Source organism: Choloepus didactylus, chromosome 5, assembly GCF_015220235.1.
Source record: "Choloepus didactylus isolate mChoDid1 chromosome 5, mChoDid1.pri, whole genome shotgun sequence".
Lineage (NCBI taxonomy): Eukaryota > Metazoa > Chordata > Mammalia > Pilosa > Megalonychidae > Choloepus > Choloepus didactylus.
Genome location: NC_051311.1, coordinates 165332113 through 165347362, shown reverse-complemented (window position 1 = coordinate 165347362; position 15250 = coordinate 165332113). Strand labels below are relative to the sequence as shown.

Genomic DNA, 15250 nt, shown 5'->3' with positions numbered 1-15250 from the left:
ATTTCTGGAATCTCAATTCTATTTCATTGATCTATGTTTACCCTTATGCCAGTACCACATTGTCTTTGTTCTTTTTGAAGACTGTTTTGCCTATTCTGGTTCTCTTGCATTTCCATATGAATTTTAGGATCAGCTGTTCAATTTCTGTGAAAAAAATTAGCTGGGATTTTGTTAGGGATTGCACTAAAACTGTATATCAATTTGGGGAGTACTGTCATCTTGACAATATTAAGTCTTATGATCTATGAACGTGGGATGTCTTTCCATTTATTTAGATCTATAACTTTCAACAATTTGTAGTTTTCAGCATATAAATCTTGCCCTTGTTTTGTGAAATTTATACCTAGGTGTTTTAATCTTTTTGATGCCATTACAGATAGAATGTTTTTCTTTATTTCATTTTTGATTTGTTAATTGCTAGTGCATAGACACATAACTGATTTTTGTAAATTGATCTTCTATCCTGCAACCTTGCTGAAGTTGTTCATTAGTTTTAATAGTTTTTAACAGTTTCCTTATAATTTTCTATATACAAGATTCTGTCTTCCACAAATAGATAGTTTTACTTCTTTCTCTCCAATTTGGATGCCTTTTATTTCTCTTGGTTGCCTAATTGCCCTGACTAGACCCTCTGGTGTAATGTTGAATAAAAGTGGCAAGAACAGACTTCCTTATGTTGTTCCTGATCTTGAAAGAAAGCTTTCAGTTGTTCACCATGGAGTTTGATGTTAGCCATGGGTTTTTCATAAATGGACTTTATCAGGTTGAGGCATTTCCCTTCTACTCCTAGTTGTTGAATATTTTTGTCATGAAAGAATATTGGATTTTGCCAAATACTTTTTATTAACCTAATGAGAAGATCATGTGGTTTTTGTCCTTTAGTCTATTAATATGGTGTATTACATTATCTCATGTTGAACCAACCTTGCATTCCTGGGATAAACCATACTTGGTCATGGTGTATAATCCTTTTTATAGGTTTTCTTAACTTGTTTCACTAGTTTGAGGCTTTTTGTTTCTATAATCATAAGGATATTGGTCTTCAGCTTTCTTTTCTTGTAATGTCTGTCTGGCTTGGGTATCAGGGTAATAGTAACTTCATGTAATGAGTTGGGAAGGGTTCCTTCCTCCTCTATTTTTTGGAAGAGTTTGCGATGACAGAACTCAACATTAAAGCCATCTGGTTCTACAGTATTTTTTGTGGGAGTTTTTTCATTACTATTCAGATCTTTTTTTTTTTTTTTTTAATCAGTTTCAGTAATTTGTGTCTTTCTAGGAATTTGTCCAGTTCAAACTTGTTTAGCTTATCTAATTGGTTGGCATAAAGTATTCCTTTTTAATCTTTTATTTCTCTAAGGTCAGAAGTGATCTCCCCTTTTACTCATGATTTTAGTAATTTGAGTCTTCTTTTTCCTTGGTCTAATGGAAGGCTTGTCAATTTTGTTGATCTTTTAAAAAAACCAACTTTTGGTTTTTATTGATTCTCTCTATTGTTCTACTATTTCCTACTTCATTTATTTCCATTCTAATCTTTATTATTTTCCCCCTTCTGCTTGCTTTGTGTTTAGTTTGTTCTTTTTATTTTTTGAATAGGTAATGCATGCACATTGTACAAATTCAAGATGAACCAAGGTTTTTGTAAGAAAACAATTTTCCTCTAAAAATTCTGTTGCCTTTTTCCTTTACTTTGGATTTACTTCAAAAGTAATCCAGCTCCAAATCCACTTGACCGAACAGTCTCTTCAATAAATTGTGCTAGGAGCACTGAATATCTATACGCAAAAGAATGAAAGAGGACCCCTGTTTCACACCCTATACACAAATTAACTCCAAATGGATCAAATACCTAAATATAAGAGCCAGTACTATAAAATTCCTGGAAGAAATGTAGGGAAACATCTTCAAGATCTAGTGCAGGCAGGAATGTAAAATGGTACAGCTGCTGTAGAGGACAGTTTGCCGGTTCATCAAAAAGATAAGTATAGAGCTACCTTATGACCCGGCAATCCCACTACTTGGTATATACCCAGAACTGAAAGCAGGAATGCGAACAGACACTTGCATACTCATGTTCCTAGCAGCATCATTCACAATTGCCAAAAGATGGAAACAATCCAAGTGTCCATCATCCAATGTACAGATAAACAAAATGTCATATGTACATTTGATAGAATATTATTCAGCAGTAAGAAGGAATGAAGTCCTGAAGCATGTGGAATATGGATGAACCTTGATGACTTGTGTTGAGTGAAATAAGTCAGATACAAAAGGACAAATATTATATGATCTCATTAATATGAACGAATTATGATAAGTAAACTCATAGAATAAAATCTAGAATACAGGTTACCAGGAAATAGAATGAGGCTAGAGAACAGGAAGTAGATGATTAATGTGTACAAAATTTTTAACTAGGTTCAGTTTAAATATTTGGAAATGGGTAGAGGTGATAGCACATTATGGAGAGTGTAATTAACAGCAGTGAATTATGTGTGTGATTGTGGTTGAAAGGGGAAGTTTAGAGTCATATACATCACTAAAAGAAAAGCTAAAGCTTAAAACATGGGATTATATAACACAGTGACCCTTGTGGTGGATGACGACTGTGATTAACAATACATATATAAAAAAGTTCCTTCATGAACTAAAATAAATATATGTCAGTACTACAAGGAGTTAATAATAGAGTGGTATATGGGAAAAATTGCACCTATTGCAAACTATGGACTACAGTTAGTAATATTTTAATATTCTTTCATTAACAGTAACAAATGTGCCACACCAATGTTAGGGGTCAATAATGGGGGGGGGATAAGGGCTACACGATGTTTTGTTTTGTTTGGAGCAATTAAAATTTCTAAAATTGATTGTGATAATGAATGCATAACTATGTGATGACACTGTGAGCCGTCGATTGTATACTTTGGATGGACTGCATGGTGTATGAATATATAGGTATCAATAAAATTGCATTAAAAAATTAAATGAAAGTGGTCACAACTTACTAATCATTGTAATTGTGTGATGGATATGTTGGGTTCACTGTACTATTCTCTTTACTTCTGTGTATGTTTAAACTTTTCTATAATAAAAGTTCCCCCCAAAAGATTATATACTGTATCAGTCAATGTACACTGTAAATGTACATTGTACATTTACAGAAACCACCCCAGTTATTTGAACAGAGAAAATTAATACAAAGTATTGTAAACTGGGTATAAAGTGATTTAACTACTAAAAGGGTAAAAAGAGGTAGCAACTAGCAGCTACCACCTTTAAGAAACAAAAGGAAAACTTTTAGAAACCTAAAAGCCCTGTGAAGTTGAAATTTAAACCTCTGAAAAGAGAGCTGACTGGAGCTAGGGGGGGTTGGAGGGGCAATGAGGCTGGTTTTACAAGTGTTGGAAAAACTGATTCAGCTGCTGCTACCAGAAGGCTCTGCTACTGCCGGGAGTGAAATGTGCTGCTTGGGTGATAATTCACAGGAAGAGAAAGCAGGCGTGCCCCTTTTCCCTCATCAATCTTGCCGGTTCTCTCCAGCGCCCTCTACTGGCAAAGCCCAGGACGGATGCAGAAAACAAAGTAGAAATGTGAATGTACTTTCCAGCCTCTAAGACCCAGCGTCACAAAGTATCCTGATTTACCTCATTTAGAAACAGGCAGTTTCTGTCTAATGGAAGTAGCTTCCTTGCCATTGAGATCTGGGATAAGCCTCTCCAGGGAGGTTTACAGAAAAAAGGAGAACTTGGCTGCCCTTTACGGGAGTGACCGAAAGAATATGTCTGTCTCTTTAAGGCTTTATAATATTTTGGTATACTGTAGCAGTAACATGTAATTTCAAGCTGAGCACAGGGATAAAAACTCCTGGAATCTATGTACTAATTGTTAAGGCTGTCCTCTGAAAAGGCTAAAACACTTAATTTGCTTTTGAGTGGGGATTTGAATAAGCTTTTGAGTGTATGTTCACATGTACAAATTTCAAAAGGGAAAAAGGGTACACAGTGAAAACACCCCCTCCCACCTCTGCCCCTAGGCCATCCATTTTACCTCTGCAGAGGCAAGCAGTGACTTCAGTATAGTGAAACTATCTTAAGTCAAGTTTCCCAGGAAACAAACTCTAAGATGAAGATTTGCATGCAAGAGGTTTACTGGGGAACGCTCTTGGGGACATTGCTTCGAGAAAATAAAGGAGTCAGGAATGAATAGAGGGGGAAGGTGAACTGCAATGCAATTATAGCAAATCAGCACTAATCACAGGAAACATGGGAACTGGAGTAGACCTTCAGAGTTGTCACAAATTGAGGCAAGAGAGCTGGGCACTGTAGCCCACATCCACCAAGTCACTGGAGATTGGCTCTCCACCCCACCCCCCTACACACACACCCCGGAAGGAGGCATAAAGCCTTAGGTGTTGCAGCTCTCTTCAGCTGAGTGAAACTCCTAGGGAGAGACTCCGGAGCAATCATCAGTCAACACTGTCTCAGGAGCTGAGCACATAAGTGCCTCACGCTTGAAGTGGGATCTGGGCTGTACACCACAGCATATACTCTACAATGGTTCTCAGATTTTAACATGTACCTGAGCCCTGGAGAGCTTGTTAAAACACCATGGCTGCACCCCACCTCCAATCTTTTTTGAATCAGGAGGTAAGGGAGAGCCAAATCCAAGTTTCTAACAAGTTCCCAAGTGATGCTGATGCTGTGTGTCTAGGGACCACTTGAGTTAAATCCAGCAAAGTTGAATACCTTGTCAATATTTGGTAGTTTATCATTTCTAGAAGGCAATTATCTAAAATTCCCTGATTAAACTGGTATTCTTCACGAGATCACACTGCCTTCTTTGGCATAAATAAACTATAATTCTAGTTCACTGGAAACCAGACTTCATTCATCAGCACACATGCTTTATTAAACTGTTACTAGTCAGAGTTTCTCTGTTTACTGATGTCAGAAAACTTCTAACCATTTTTCTTCAGTCTATGTGCCTCTATGCATTTCTTTCATCTCTAAACAAGATATATAAATCAGTAACAGGATTACTATTGTCTGTTACAGGAATCAGTTTCTTTCAACCTAACTCCATTTAGGAGTTAGAATCTAATTCAGTGCCAGGAAAGCTGAGGGGCAGAGAGTGGTAGGTGATAAAATGAATTTCCTGTTAAGGAAGTAAGTTAACATTTGTTGCAAATTTATTATCTGCTAGGTATAGTGCTAAGCCCTTTTACATCTATTATTGAATAATACACACTCAAACTGTAAAAGAGGTATTGCTATTTTCAGTTTTGCAAATAAAACAGTCTTGGTTATGGCAATCCCCTTGTCCAGTCACATGACTTGTAAGTGAAGGAGTCTTGACTCAACTCAGGTCTTTCTCCAGACCACACTGCCTATCCAAGCAGTTTAAAAATGGACTGGTAGTCTTTCTTCTCCGACGTTTAGAGGATACCAGACACTGAACCAAGCAAAGAGGCCGGTGAAGTTGAAAGCCCACACTGTGCCTGTCTTCAAATACAAAAATTCCCTTTTCTTAAAGACTCACTTCCTCCAAGATGGAGACTGAGCCCGAAGCTTCAGTCCATGTGAGAAGAAAGACAGTGTCGAATTTCGGGACAGGTATTGCCTACCTGGTAATGAATTTCTGAACTGCTAGGCCAAGAAAATGTCTTCACCGGATGGAAATCTCCATGAAAACAGGAACTTTTATTTTGTTCACTACTTAATCCTCAGCACTGAGAACACCGCCTAGAGCAGTCAGCGCATAACACTGTGGAAAGAACAACAGAATTTCAGTTATGAGTCAGAATAAATATCTAAGAACTATTTCTAAACACTAAGGGCTATTTCTCAGAAAACTATTTCTTAGTGGCCTCTCTAAGGTCGTCGAGGCTGTAATACAGATGGCAAAGAAGGGCCTCCTTAAATAGTGGAAACAAGGCCGTGAAGGGAAGGAAAACTACCACGGGAGTTCCTACTACCAGACAGCCGCTTTCACACATGCTACATAATTTTCCCAACACTTTTCGGTGCAAGGCAATTCCATTCTGTAGCTTTTCTTCGTTTTTAGTTGGAAGAGCCCCCCAAAACTTTTAACCTCACGACAGAAGGAGAAGAAGGCAAACGAAGGAGGCCAAGCGGAACCTTGCCGAAGAGGTCACCGCTCCTGTGCTGAGGAGACATCCCGGTCAGCTCCGCGGAACACCCGGGAGGATGGAATGATGTGGAAGGTTAAAGAACCAGGAAAGTACGACGGCCGGTAGAGCTGCTGAGGGTAAAATTCTTCCCACCCTGAAATCAGTGCCCGCCGGGATGCAGGGACCTACAAGTCCTGGTTCGGACTAAGAAATCCGGGGAGTCTGCGTGAGAAGCCGCAGGAAAAACGACTTTCCACAGCCACTTCCCTCCCAAACAAGTCCCAGGACCCGAAAAACTGAAGCCGAGAATGGGCGGGAAAGCAACAGCTGCCTCAAAGCGCTGCAACCAGTGGCTAATTTTGCTGTCATTCCCGGCAGCCCGCCTACCTTGCTCGCGGGCGATGTTTTCATTGGCTCGCTTCAGCCAAGCGTCCGGCCCCATTGGCCTATTCTTCTGCTCGTCCGGCTCCGGCGCGCGGAGGCAGGTGGAGGGCGGTGAGCTCCTCCCGCCCACCTCGCGCACAAATCCGTGGGCTTTGGGGCCTGAGGCCCCGCCTCCGCGTGCCGTGTGCAAAAACAAGCAACCGTTAGGGAGGTGGCGAGGAGGGGGGCGGAGTCGGACTAGAAGGAGGCGCGCGATTGGTCGGACCCGAGGGTTCAAACCAGCAAGGCGAGCGGCTATTGGCGGGGGAGGTGCGAGGCGGGCCGTGGGTATTGTCTGGGCTCCGGTGGTGGCGGCGGCGTCGGTGCCAGCAGCGGTTGGGGCTGCGATAACGACGGCGGCGGCGGCGGCTCCGGAGGGGGAGCAGGTGCTGCGCGCGCGGGCCGAGTGAAGCGGCTTCGGCGCCGCGTCAGAGCGGACGGGTGGAAGCGGCGCAGCACGCCGGGAGCAGCGCCGAGACGATGGTGAGGGCCGGAGCGGGCCGGCGTTTCTCCTCTCAGCCAGGGGCCGTGGGGGCAGATGGCGGGGGTCGCGCGGGCGGCCCTTGGGCGCTGGAAGTCTTACCCCCCCGGGCGTCGTTTGCGGCCAGGCGATCCCCTGCGCAGGCCTGTCGCCGGTCCGCGGCCGCTACGTGTTGAGAGCGGAGTTTCCCGGGCGCCCGGTCTGGCCCCGGGTCCTCGCCGAGCCGGTCTCCGCGCTTCTTCGGGGGCGGTCCGCAGCCCTTCCTCTTTAAATCCCGCGCCGGAAGCCCGGGCGCTGATGGAGCCGCTGGCTCGTCGCGGCCCTAACTTGCCCGGGAAGCGCAGAGAGCCTCGGTGGGCGCGTCGTTCGCGAAGTTGGCTCCCGAGCCAAATAGGTCCGTCCGGGCCGAGCCGCCTGCGCGGCTTCTGAGGCTCGGCGTCGCCGAAAGTTGTTTTGATTGTCGGAAGGAGGAGGAAGTTAGAAACGATCCGAAGTCTAGATTCGGTTTTGAAGTGTGTGAACCAGTTTCTGTTCTTGACCGTGATAACTGCACAAAGTGAGGGCAAACAGGGCACCACTTGAGAAGTTACAAGTCTTCCACGCTGTTTGTTACATAATCTTTGGTGTGGGAAGAGGGGCTTAGATTCGTCGTCTTTTGAGCTACAAAAAAAAAAAAAATGGTTTTGTAGATGGTAACTGTATACATGATCGACTATAGATTATTGCAAAGATAGGAGATCAATGCCCATACCTTCTGACACACTCGCAGTTTGCGGTTTTCAGTCTCACAGTAGGCCCTCCCTTGGCCCCTGCGGTGGATTTTCCATCTTAAATGCTTTTTCTAAAATTCAGGTTTAGGTGAGAAAAGTGTGAGTCTTTAAAAGTGAAAGCGAATAAAACTCCAGCACCCTTGTAAAGCTGAGGGAAGGAGAAAGTGCTCAAGGATAAACAGCATTGCGTCAAAGATTGTGTGAAGATAGTAATAATACTCTTACTGTGAAATCTTATTTGTGTCGGTAGTCCTGCTTTAAGTGGTCTGTTTTAGGACAGGTAACTTCAGCCGGAGCTGGTTGCATAAAAGCTGAGCCCAGGCTGTCATCCTTCACACCGCAGATCGTATTAGATGCGTGCTTGATGTGAATGTCATAGACCTCACTCTGAACTGGCCAAAGGAGAGGATACAAATTTTGGTTATTGTAAAATTCCCAAATCTTAGAACTGGAATAGACTTTGTGGATAATTGCCTCTGTAGCTGACAGTTTGCAATTACAGTACAGTGATACATAGTAAAGTGCTTTCAGTAACTGAGGCACTGATTACAACCAATCTGTAAATTAACTTGCTCAAACTGATGATTTTTATGATCCTGGCTGATTTTAAGATGTTTCTCATTAAGCTCTAGAGATGTGCTATGTATTTGGTTTCCATTTACCAGTAACTAAAAATGCATAATTTAAAAACATAAGAGGCGGCAGTTGTCATTCTTGAATCTTTCAATTGGACTAATTTATATTATATCCTTTTTTTTTTCAAGATTTTAAGCATGAGGGGAAGTGCACATGTATCTATTACACTAATATCAAAATATGATGGTATCCAGTTTTCAAAATTTTCTGTGTGAAATGTATTCTAATTTGATTTCCATCAAGAGGCTTAACCCAAGTGAATGTTGATTCATTTCTTAAAAAATTTTATAGTGCTTTTATTTTCTCAGTCATCACCAATATTAAAATGAAGGTGGAAAGTTGGGAGAGTATATAAACTGAGGAGGCTATGAAGATAAAGTCATTATCCAGTTATTGTAGTTTTATATTCAGACAAATTTGATACTCTGAAAGTTTGTTTTTGTTAAAATTAAGAACTGTATCATGGCCAAAACTTGGAAATTGCCATTTAATGTATTGAGGGTTTTAGAATCTGACTGTATTTCTACTGCCTTAAAATGCAAATAGATAAAGCAACAAATAGAACGGATTTGAAACAGTAAGGGTAAAATGGCTTTAAGCAGAGTGATAATAGTATAAGTTGAGAAGCTTAGTTTTGCAGTTAGTGGCTTTTAATTAGTAGGTAGTTCTTATTTTCTGGTTCAGTCACGCACTAGTTGAGAGTCTTTGAAATTTGCTTAGAGCAAATAGATGAAAAGTTGTCTTTATTTAAGGGATAGGTAAGAATAAATTGTCATATAGTTGACCTCAGAAATCCAAAAATGACAATATCTTTTTTATAGTAATATGGTCAGAAATTATTAAGATATATGAGGCATCTAGAGATTCTCAGTTCTCCATTAAACTTAGATAAGTCTTGTGAAAGTGTTGAATGTAAGAAGGAGAACATGAATGCATGCCTAGACTTTTTTCCTGTTTTAATATCTTCTAAGGCAGTTTTTTTTTCCCCCGTATGATTTTGGGAGATGAATAGCAGATCTACTGAGACATGCAATTAGGGGACTGACTATACTTGGTTGGTTTTAGCTTAAAATTTTTAAGGTAAGCATTAAAAATGGGGATATACATTTCAAAGCTTACCCACTACTTTGAAAATACAGACCCTCAAACAGCCAGTGTTGTAAGCTGTATTTTTTTTAACTAGCTCTTTTTTACAATGGAAAAAAAAAAAGGCATTTAAATGGTAAAATCATGAAGTACAAAAGAGAAAATTGGTTTCCCACTTATGTGGCAAACATTCTTCTAACATATTATGCAAAATACATGTACACACATATTCCATCTACCCCATTTTTATACAGACAGCGAGCTCCCTGCATGTGGAATGTTCTGTGACTTGTTCCCTATCAGCACATTTATCTGTGCCTCATTTGTTGAAATGTCTGCATAATGTATTCCATTGCATTCATACACCGTGATTTAGTGTATATTAAGGTTATTTGTGAAATATTTATTTTCCATCATTTGAAAGCATTATTTGTTAACTCCTTTCATAGAAGTTTATTGTTGTTTTTGTGTTTATTTATTTATTTTCCCTTTCATAGATTTTTAAAGGTATGTTGCACCCACCCACCCCCACCCCCAGTTTTCCCACAAGAGCTGTGTTCTGGCTGTTTCTCTGGGAATACCATATGTTATATTGACATTTTAAAAAATCATAAAATATTTCAAGCATGCATGAAAGTGCAATTATATTGACTTGGTCTAGATTTTTCGATCTGAAAATTGAGACATGTTCAGATTTTTATAAATCCAACTTTTCAATAGATACTTAGTATTTGGTCTCAATTTTTATAGAAATGAATATAAAGTGATATAATCAAATGTATATTTACAACAAGGAAGGAGATCACCTAGATTTTTTCAACCATCTAAAATAAAACTAGAAAATGTTTTGTTACTTGGATATTTTAAAATAGCATTTTCAGCTCTTTATCAGAAGCTTTTTTTCATCTAGGCTGGAGGCAAAGCTGGAAAAGACAGTGGAAAGGCCAAGGCTAAGGCAGTATCTCGCTCACAAAGAGCTGGACTCCAGGTAATATATCCATGCTATAACAGTTCATCAATTAAATTATTTTCATGAGCCACAGATGTTTCATTAAGTTACAGAAATGTTCTTCTAGTTCCACTGACTTTTACTAATGAGAGTGATTGGTCAAGACTTAAACCTTAAAGCTTCTGTCTTTAAAGAAGAACCAGCTAGGAAAAGGTCTTAAATGAATTTGGTGATTTGATTCTGTTAAAGTCTGTTGTATCTAGATTATAATTAATGTTCCTGGTTCTTTTATAAGTTGTATCATAATGAAGTGGATAAGCTAGTTTTCTTTTGAAGGAAGGCATTTGTAGTGGTACATTAACTTTCAGGGTGAGATACAATTGTTGAGAGAATAACAAATTGTGCATTAATCCTCTGAATGTTTTCCTAATAACCTCTGTTTTAGATTAAGTGATATATCCCAAACCATAAGTATTTTCAAACTTCACACATATTTTGAGTTGTCACAACTTTAACCCACAAATTCAAAAATTTTAAGTTGAGTCTACAGAGGTTTTGTGTGGAAAGGAAGTAATTGGAGATACTGAAATGATGGGGCAGGAAAGGAGTGAGGAAAGTGTTTAACAGATTTGGTGGGGGATAGTTGAAGACACAGACAAATGGGATTAAGATACTTTGGAACTTAGAAAGAGCCCTTTCCTCAGAAAGTAGAAAGGAAAAATAGCAATGAGGGGATGGTCTTGATTTTTCTTAGATATCAGGTCACCTCTTGAAAATGAGGAAGGAAGAATGGAATTAGAGCCCTGAGGAAGGAGGTGGAGATTCAGAGTAGCATGTGGTTATTATGTTAAGGAGTCAATTAGATACAAATACTAACATGTTGAAAGTCCAGTTGATGACAGCAAAATATAGTTTCCCTTCATATAATAGTGAAGTTTTCCATACTATGATGAAGTTAATGCATAAAACTCGGTGGTTAATTTTTTTTAACTGTTGTTCTATCCTCAGGAGGGCAGAAACAGGCATCAAGTTGTGTTAATACATAGTAGAAACCAAACCAATTTGGCAGTTAACACTTCGTAGGACTTGTATGTATGTCCTAGGAATCAGCCAAGTTTTTTGTTTGTTTGTTTCATGCTTTATTCATATTATTTCACTTTTTATTAAATTCTGTAATAAAATTTTTAGACTCTTCAGTATTTCCACTTAAGACATCTTATCTTTCAGTTTCCAGTGGGCCGTATCCACAGACACTTGAAGACTCGTACTACAAGCCATGGGAGGGTTGGTGCCACTGCTGCAGTGTATAGTGCTGCAATTCTGGAGTATCTCACTGCTGAGGTTTGTGGGTGATGTGCCTGGGGAATATGTGAATCCAAAAGGGCTGAAATCCATAGAGTATATTTCAAAAAGGGTATATATGCTGGTTGTTGTTTTTTTAATAGTGGTTTTTCCTGTTACCTGTAGGTATTAGATAAAGAACACTTATTAAAAATAAGTAATACTTATTACCCAAAAAAGTGAGGTAACAAAAATTTTAAACACTGTACTACCTATTAAGTGAATGCTCCAAGTATGTATATAATAAACAGACAGTATTTGTGAAGCTACAGCATAATCTCTTAATTAATGAGATTATATCAAATATATTATGATATTAAAAGTTAATCTTCTTAAAATTGATCATGGGTATGTAGGAACAACTGTGTGATGATATTGTGAGCCAGGGATTGTACACTTTGGATGGTTTGTGTGGTGTGTGAATATATCTCAATAAAATTGAAAAAAAAAGTTAATAATACCTAATCAATCCTGTTTCTCTGCATAGTTTTACATGATGCTGTATCTTGCTCAGTTTGACATTTCAAGAAGATAAATTTTGGGGGCAGGAGTTCTTAATTCTTAGATCATGGACCACCACTTTCCCTTAGCCCTACCCTTCCTAAGGAGAACAAATGTGAAGCCATGAAACTCACTAAACTAGATTGCAGGCAGGAGAAATAATTTCAGTAGTGAACAAGGCAAATGGTAGAGATAGCCAACCTGGTAGAAACAAGAGGAAGGTTCTTATTAGGAAAGACGGGGTTGAGAACTAGGCTGAAGAATTTAGATTTAACCTATATGTTAATTATCATTACCATTGTATCCCATTGGCCTTTCTTAACATTGAATTACAGTTAGTCATTAGGTAGAGGTAAAGAAAATACTGAAACCTAAGCCAAGAATTTAGATCAGGAGTAATCACATCTCAGCCTGGGTCGCTCTAGAATGACATGGAGAGCTTTCAAAGAATACTGATGCACCAAGCTCACCCCAGACCAGTCAGAATCTCTGGGAGAATGGGGCCAGGGTATTGATGTTTATAAAAGCTTGCCAGTTGATTCTGTTCACATCCAGGGTTGCTGCTCTTTTTAAATGAGAAGGCTCTGCATAGTTATTCTTGTATTACTTCCATAAAGGTTTTATAATGCTAGTGTAGTTTATGGAAGGAAAAAAGGCAGTTTTATAGCCATTTGGGACTTTGAAATTTCTCTAGTTGAAAATTCCCATTAAATTTTTCTACAAATATTAAGAAATAAATTTCAGCCATTAAGGATTATGCAAGAATAAAATAAATGACTTTTCTAAATGTTCGTATTTAGGATCTTGGTTTAAGAAGTAGTGTTATCCTTTGCCCTTTAATTTCTTTCTATGTGGAAGTAGGATTTTACTCAGGTTTTTAGCTCTGTGGCAGATAATGAGTATAAAAGGGGTCAGGTGAAGAAATATACTTTTGAGAGTAAAGGGTAGTATAGAAATATGAGAAAGAAATGTATTATAGGTTTATATATTGTTTTCATTGGTATGTTGCATATATAGATGCTTTATTGACTTTTAAAAAAATTTTATTGTAGTTACGTATATATAGCTCAAAGTTTCCCATTTAACTATACAATTCAGTAGTATTTTATATATTCACAATGTTGTGCTGCCATCACCAACATCCATAACTCAACCTTTTTTTATCACCTCAAACAAACTGCACCCATTAAGTAATAACTGCCCACCCCCCTCACATACGCAGGTCTCCATCCCCCAGCCTCCACCAAAATCCCTGGTAACCTATAATCTATTTATCTATATGAATTTCCTTATTCTAGGTATTGCATGTAAGTGAGATCATACAATATTTGTCTTTTTGCCTGGCTTATTTCACTCAACATGATGTCTTCAAGGTTCACCCATGTTGTAGGATGATTCAGGACTTCATTCCTTTTTATAGCTGAATAATACTGTATTCTGTTGTGTGTATATAATATGTTTTGTTTGTCCATTCATCTGTTGATGGACGCTTCTAGTCAACTTAGCTATAATTGGGAGTATATACTGAACTCTTAAAAACTTCAACCTTCGTTTTACATATTATTTCATGAATGCTTTGTAGGTGCTGGAGCTGGCAGGTAATGCTTCTAAGGATCTCAAAGTAAAGCGTATCACTCCACGTCACTTGCAGCTTGCAATCCGTGGTGATGAAGAGTTGGATTCTCTTATTAAGGCTACCATAGCTGGAGGTGGTATGTGTTACCTTTTGAGCAAACATTATAGCTGGTCTTTCTAACAAATATGTAATTCAATTCAATGATCTAGTGCATTTAAGTGGCTAACTAAAAAGTATATAACCTTCAGTTCCATAAGTTTTAAGTCTGTTATGATTCTAGGCATTTTTTTCATCATGATCTAAATAAATATTTCTTCTTTTTGTAGCTATATTTAATGTTTTTATTTTAGCAAGTTCTTGGCCTGAATTTCATTTATGGTGCTTAAAGCCTGATGTTTAAAATGTTTTCTGCACCGTTTAAACTATATTTGGAAGATGATCTTGAAAATTTGCTTAGCATCGTCCCCTTTAAAGGTTTGAGATCATCAAATGGGTCTGGATTAGTGACAATGTAATTTTCACTGGTTCTTATTCTTTTGGATCACATTCTTGGAGAATGTCCTAAACACTGGTTCCTCTTCTCTGAAAAATGCATTGAAAATCACACAATTTTTACACAGTTTTAGAGGGGTCATGGACGTTTCACGGGGTGCCCTGGGTATATATATTTTAACAGGGTCAGAATGTGAAAAGAGAGTGTAGTAAATTTCATTCTTTGTATAATTACTCTTTTCGCTTGAGGCATTTGAAGTGTTAAAATAGAACCAGCCATAAGTTTTTAATAATACTATTTTTATTTCATTCTAGGTGTGATCCCTCACATCCACAAATCTCTGATTGGAAAGAAGGGACAGCAGAAAACTGCTTAGAGAGTTGTTTTAACCAACCCTCTTCCTCCCTGTCATTGTACTGTAACTGGGACAGAAGAAATAATGGGGATATGTGGAATTTTTAAACCAGTTAAATGGAAGAGCATAGACAATTACTGTAGAAATGCTAAAGAAACATTTTATGTTCTTAGATTCAAAGTTTGATAAAAGTACCTTTTCACGTGGCAGCAATTGTGTGTTGATTGGCTAGGTTTCTCCCATGTGTTTTATATAAAAATAGAATTGATAAACCATTTTTTACAAAATTAATTTGTCTCAAAACTGTTTGTTCATGATGTATTAGAAAGATTTTGTTCAGACTTTGAAAATTTTTTAATCTCAATTTGGTTATATTCAGAATAATCTGAAAACAGAAATTAGGAATATAAATTCACCATGATTAATACCATATTTCATTGACTAAGATGCTATCGATTATAATATGCACCAATATTTTACATACCACTATTAAAGAAAAACTCTGCCAA

General features: G+C 38.5%; 1 protein-coding gene and 1 long non-coding RNA gene across 2 annotated transcripts; one reads left to right on the top strand and one right to left on the bottom strand.

Moving 5' to 3' along the window:
* Nucleotides 1–4882: 4882 nt before the first annotated feature.
* Nucleotides 4883–6445, bottom strand: LOC119534661. The gene is made up of 2 exons (XR_005217083.1): nucleotides 6138–6445; nucleotides 4883–5763 (listed from the first exon to the last, which is right to left on the bottom strand). It is a non-coding gene; the product is annotated as an uncharacterized LOC119534661 (long non-coding RNA).
* Nucleotides 6446–6840: 395 nt separating this feature from the next.
* LOC119534660 (histone H2A.V) lies at nucleotides 6841–15032 on the top strand. Its single transcript, XM_037837263.1, has 5 exons — nucleotides 6841–7036; nucleotides 10437–10514; nucleotides 11703–11816; nucleotides 13900–14029; nucleotides 14701–15032. Exons 1-5 carry the CDS (start codon nucleotides 7034–7036, stop codon nucleotides 14760–14762), a joined length of 387 nt encoding a protein of 128 aa, XP_037693191.1. The 5' UTR covers nucleotides 6841–7033; the 3' UTR covers nucleotides 14763–15032.
* The last annotated feature ends 218 nt before the right edge of the window (nucleotides 15033–15250 follow it).